The sequence below is a fragment of the Anneissia japonica genome, unplaced genomic scaffold (genome assembly GCF_011630105.1).
Source record: "Anneissia japonica isolate Jap-2015-1 unplaced genomic scaffold, ASM1163010v1 scaffold284860_len1800451_cov186, whole genome shotgun sequence".
In the NCBI taxonomy this organism is placed as follows: Eukaryota; Metazoa; Echinodermata; class Crinoidea; order Comatulida; family Comatulidae; genus Anneissia; species Anneissia japonica.
Window position 1 is genome coordinate 770,433 of NW_022706010.1, and position 4,997 is coordinate 775,429.

General features: G+C 31.4%; 1 protein-coding gene across 1 annotated transcript in view; it reads left to right on the forward strand.

The window, feature by feature from the left end:
* The window catches only part of LOC117105994 (late secretory pathway protein AVL9 homolog), a 21,710-nt gene that overhangs the window by 3,817 nt on the left and 12,896 nt on the right, over positions 1–4,997 (forward strand). Inside the window, exons 3-8 of the mRNA XM_033247297.1 lie at positions 249–334; positions 648–719; positions 1,111–1,200; positions 1,926–2,036; positions 2,185–2,293; positions 3,376–4,307. Coding sequence (XP_033103188.1) covers positions 249–334; positions 648–719; positions 1,111–1,200; positions 1,926–2,036; positions 2,185–2,293; positions 3,376–4,307 — 1,400 coding nt within the window. The remainder of the gene's footprint in view (positions 1–248; positions 335–647; positions 720–1,110; positions 1,201–1,925; positions 2,037–2,184; positions 2,294–3,375; positions 4,308–4,997) is intronic.

Consider the following 4,997-nt stretch of genomic DNA (forward strand, 5'->3'; position numbering starts at 1 on the left):
TTAGAAAATATATATATATATATATATATATATACACACAATATATAATGCACTGTGAGCCAAATTAATCGGATAAAAAGGTCTCAAAAATTTCATTAGAATTTTGAATAGCTCGTATGAATCATATAAGCTATTAATTTACAACCAAAAACTGGAAACTGCAAACATTTTAAATAACAATTTTTTTTAATGTTTAGTTTTACATTGATGTGTAATAATAATATAATTTTGTTTGATTTTACCTGTAGATACAATTTATTTCCATCTACCAGCTAAAGATGATAAGACTTCAACCGTTTTTGGTGTTTCATGCTATCGTCAAATAAACACAGAGGTACAGTACAGTAGGATCTCATCAGGCATTCATTGTCTTGTAATGTATAAAACATATTGCTATGTTGAAACATCTCTAAGTAAGTAGTGATAATGCATTTTACTGTAATAGCTTTGTTTAGAATATAAAATACAGAAATGTAAGTATTGTATGCAATTGAAACTTATTTGATTGAAGTGATCACACTGTTTCTTTCGTTAACAGATTTTTAAACACAGCACATTACTGTATATTGTTCAGTAACGTTGATAAATAGGGGATATGAAAAGTTCTTGCATGTGCTAAGCCTATATGCCCTTTTTTCTCATTTTAGGATTTGATTTGCAAGACGGATGACATTACAAGAGGAACTGTTCAGAAATCAGTCTGTATACTGAGCAATTTGGTAACTAAATATTTCTATTATAATCTTCTCACACTTAAACATGGCCCAAGTATTATAAAAAAAAAAACACTTTTCCAAATAGCGTACTGAGTTTTATGACGTCATAATCTGGTCTGAAATAATTATTTGCTCATAATTTTGCATATGAATGGCAATTTTTAAAAACAACATTTTTTTGTAATGATCTGTGTATATGTATGTTATTTCCTTGTTATTCAGCCATCAGATTCAGTCTTTAGTGTACAAAGTTTTTAGTGAGCATATTATAATATGGTTATAAGAATGTGATAGACAATCATGTGATATATCACTGGGTGCTAAAAAAATGGCTTATTGAAAACAGTTTGTTTTCTTGTGCAATAATTTTGTAATTACTTTTACATATTTCAAGCCTGTTTATGGTTGGATCCAAGCCAAACTGCAGCTTATCACTCATGCATATTTCGAGGAAAAAGATTTCTCTCGGACCCAAATACTTAAAGTACGTGGCATGTATTTCTTCTTGAAATAATAACTGTGACATTGTTATGGGTATTTGCTCTTTAAAATGTCTCCTATGTTAAATGTGTTGTCATAATTTGTGCTTTGAAATGAAACAGTTGTCAGCATTCCGCTGAATTAATCAGGATGTGACTTTTAAGGTCTGTTCAGATTATCAAATTTTCTTTGACAAAAAAAACTGTTGTATGCCCATATATAGTCATAATGTGCCTATATATGGTCATGATGTGATGTCATCATGACAATATAGACATGTCACATATTTTTTCAAATAAAATTTGATACTAGTCTGTACAGGGCTTGTATAATTTTAGTTGGGTTAAGGATATTTTTTACTGAGAGTGTTTTGTAATTGATTGCAAGTAAGAATTGTTTAGGTTGAGATTATATGTTTTTTTTAATGATTATTGTTTGACGGAGTGAACCTTCACATTTTGCTATTTTATGAGCTATTATGAATTGAAGCCAGCAGGCACACACAACTCCTAATATGTAGACCAAATTTCAACAACAATCTGCTTTTAAAACATTCCTAATTCATATTATTGTTGACATAGTGAGAGTATTGTGAATTTAGAGTATTGTATTTCTTGTGTTTTGAATCTGATTTTTCTTGCTTTTTCTTTGGTTATTAAAAGGAATTTGAATGTTTGAACCAGCAAAATTACATTTAAACCCTTGTTGAATTTATGTTGTCTTTTTTAGGATTTGTATAAGAATCTGACATTATGTATTAGTAGCCATGAGTTGATTAGCAGTTCACAGATGTTGATTGGCTTGGATGCCAGAGAGCTTGTTTCAACATTCAAACACAAGGTAAAATTGGTGACATTCAAGTAAAATAAATGAATTCATGTTTGGTGTTTTTGTTTGCTTTGTAAATTGTAGTAATAATTATTGTAGTTTTAAATAACGGTGGACCACTGATTTATAATTATTATTCAACATTATTTTTGACTGATAGATACTAGTTCTCTTTAAACTGGTTCTTCTGGAGCGGAGAGTGCTCTTCTACACTTCACCTGTGCATAAACTCTGTGGCTCTCTATTGACATTGCTTTCACTTTTTCCAGGTGAGTGGTGGTTTGAGTAATTGTGTCTCATTGGTTTAAAGTAACTAGGGAATTTTATTTAGGTCCATAGACTTGTACAGGTTTTGGAACACTATTTGAGTGTTTTCCTTGACTTATATAGCATTATGGAAAACCAATTTGGCTATAGCAAAGTTATGGAAATATTTGGTTATGTTGTAAATAACTTTAAATGACATATAGTTCTGTTTTATTGTTTGATTTTGAATATTTTATTTTCTGAGAAAGATGATTTTGGAAATTTAAATTTTTGGGTCTGGAATGTTGAGAAGAAAATTATTAAAATGTTTTTGAATAGAAACCTTACTTTATTTTGGATACTTCAATTTTACAATTTTATTTTCTTTAAGCTCCAGTTAATATTAAGAGTGTTTTGTAATTTATTGCAAGTAAGAATTGTTTAGGTTGGGATTATGTGTTTTCTTTATGATTATTTTTTGACTGAGTGAGCATTAACATTTGGCTAAATGAGTTATTATGAATTGAAGCCAGCAGGCACACGCAACTCCTAATACGTAGACCAATTTTAACAACAATAAGAGCAAAAAGGAACTGCAAGTGGTCATGTTGCCACTACATGTGGTCATATTACATTTCAATGGACAACATACAATCTAATCAGAGTAAAAGTATGAGTAAAGGAAATGTTAATTGTTATGGTGAGAACGAAATGGAAAGGAATGCATGAGTATACTGCAGCATTTACATGTTTATAATATAAAATAATATTAAGAAATTATATTCAAAAACAATGAAAATGGTAAACACAAGAAACAAGAAGAACAAGTTTAATATTAATTCAACTCTTTGAAGGAATGCAAAGTTAAAGAATTTATTCAACTGCAAGTATCTGGGAGAAGGTTGCTCCACAGTTTAACTGTAGTTATTTGAATGTTTTTTCCCAAATTCATTTTTCCATTTTGATAAAACTAATGTATTTTTTTATTTGCTTCTTGCGTTTAGACTGTGATAATTTACCATTAGTTCATAGAAATTATTTAAGTACTTGGGAAAAAGATATAAAGACAGGCACAATTTACATAATGTTATCTTATCATTTATAGGTATGATCCAACATGGTTTAAAAGAGGCAGCTACATACAAGGACAGTGGCAACACTGCTTGTGATTTTGAACTCAGTGATTTCGGCATCAATGCTGAAGAGTACCTAACATTAAGTGAGTCTCATATCCCAAATTATTATTCACCAGACCCCAAGAAAGACTGTCACAAAGAATCACGCAAAGATGAAATGCAAAAATCTCAGGGTAATTCTCAGCAAGAAAATAATTCTAAATTAAAGAAGAATAAGGATGATTCTATTACGCGGCACAGAGATGAGCCTCAGAAGGCGGAAACAGAAATAATCACAGATGATAGAATTGAAAATGATAGCGGAATGTTCGAAAAGAGTACTCATTCAAATGCAAGTTTAAATAAACAAGAAACAAGTGAAAGTCATAGTAAGTTGGACATCAGACCAATTAATCATTCTAAAAACATTGGATCTGAAAGTGAAAGTGACTCAAATTCAATTCAAAGTAACAATGTCTCACTAGAAACTGAAAATACCAACAAAGACGGCAGCAAACAAACTAATGTGCAATTTTCGGACGATGATGAGCTGCTTAATATGATTGAGAATGAGCTCTATGGAATAACATTAAAACATTCGTCAACTCGAGAATCCAGAACAGCAGAGGAGAGCGACAAGGAAAAGGTCAGACACACATCCGATGGGGATGGGATGGAAATTGAAGCTGGATCCAGTCGATTCTATGCATATAACACATTGCACTACAAAGACAAAAATCAAAGCAAATCGGCAAATTCTGAAGTCAAAGCTGTGGAGAGTGAAAAGAGTGAGAAAACAATCTCATCAGAAGTTGGACGTCCAGTCAGTTCTACGAGTGATTTCATTGTTGTTAATCGTGAACCACCAATAGCCACACTTAATGTTGATGAACTTGGATTTCCACTTTCAATATTTGGCAAGGTATATTAGTTAACTCTCATTTCTGATTGGTAGATTTTTTTTAATGTTTAATTCGCTATGATTTGGTTTCAAATAGAACCAGCATAAACCAGTTTCGAAATTTTAAATACATCTTTAACTTCCTTTAACAATGTTTGAACTTGTAAAATATTTTACAAGAATTATCCTAGGTGGACGCTACTGGAACCCAGCAAACTGTCGCTGGGGTATCTGCATGTACACGGTTGTGCATTGAGTGCGCATTTCCCTTCCCTTTCATGTTCACAGTTTGTTTTTTGCCAATTTTTTTTTCCAATCTGACCTCAGGTCTGTATACTGTCAGTGCCTTGAGACGATTTTATTGCGGAAGGCGCTCTACAAATATCCTACCATTACCATAGGTACTGTATATCCATAGGTACTGTATATGAAATAGCTCAACTAAAAGAGTGAAATCTATTGTAACAAAATCAAATACAGGCCTCCCTCTAATTATAGACCCTCCAATTACAGACCACTTTTTCTGTGGTCCCAAATTAATTAAAGCCCCATTCCCGGCAAAATTTCAATTTTTAAGAAAAATCCAATTTTTGTATAATGTTATAAAGATTTATAAATATAATACGGAATTGCTAGTTTAAATGAATTTAGACATTCCTAAGAATGAAAAAAATGTAAAATAAGACTGAAATTTGATTTTTTGTGTTCCAC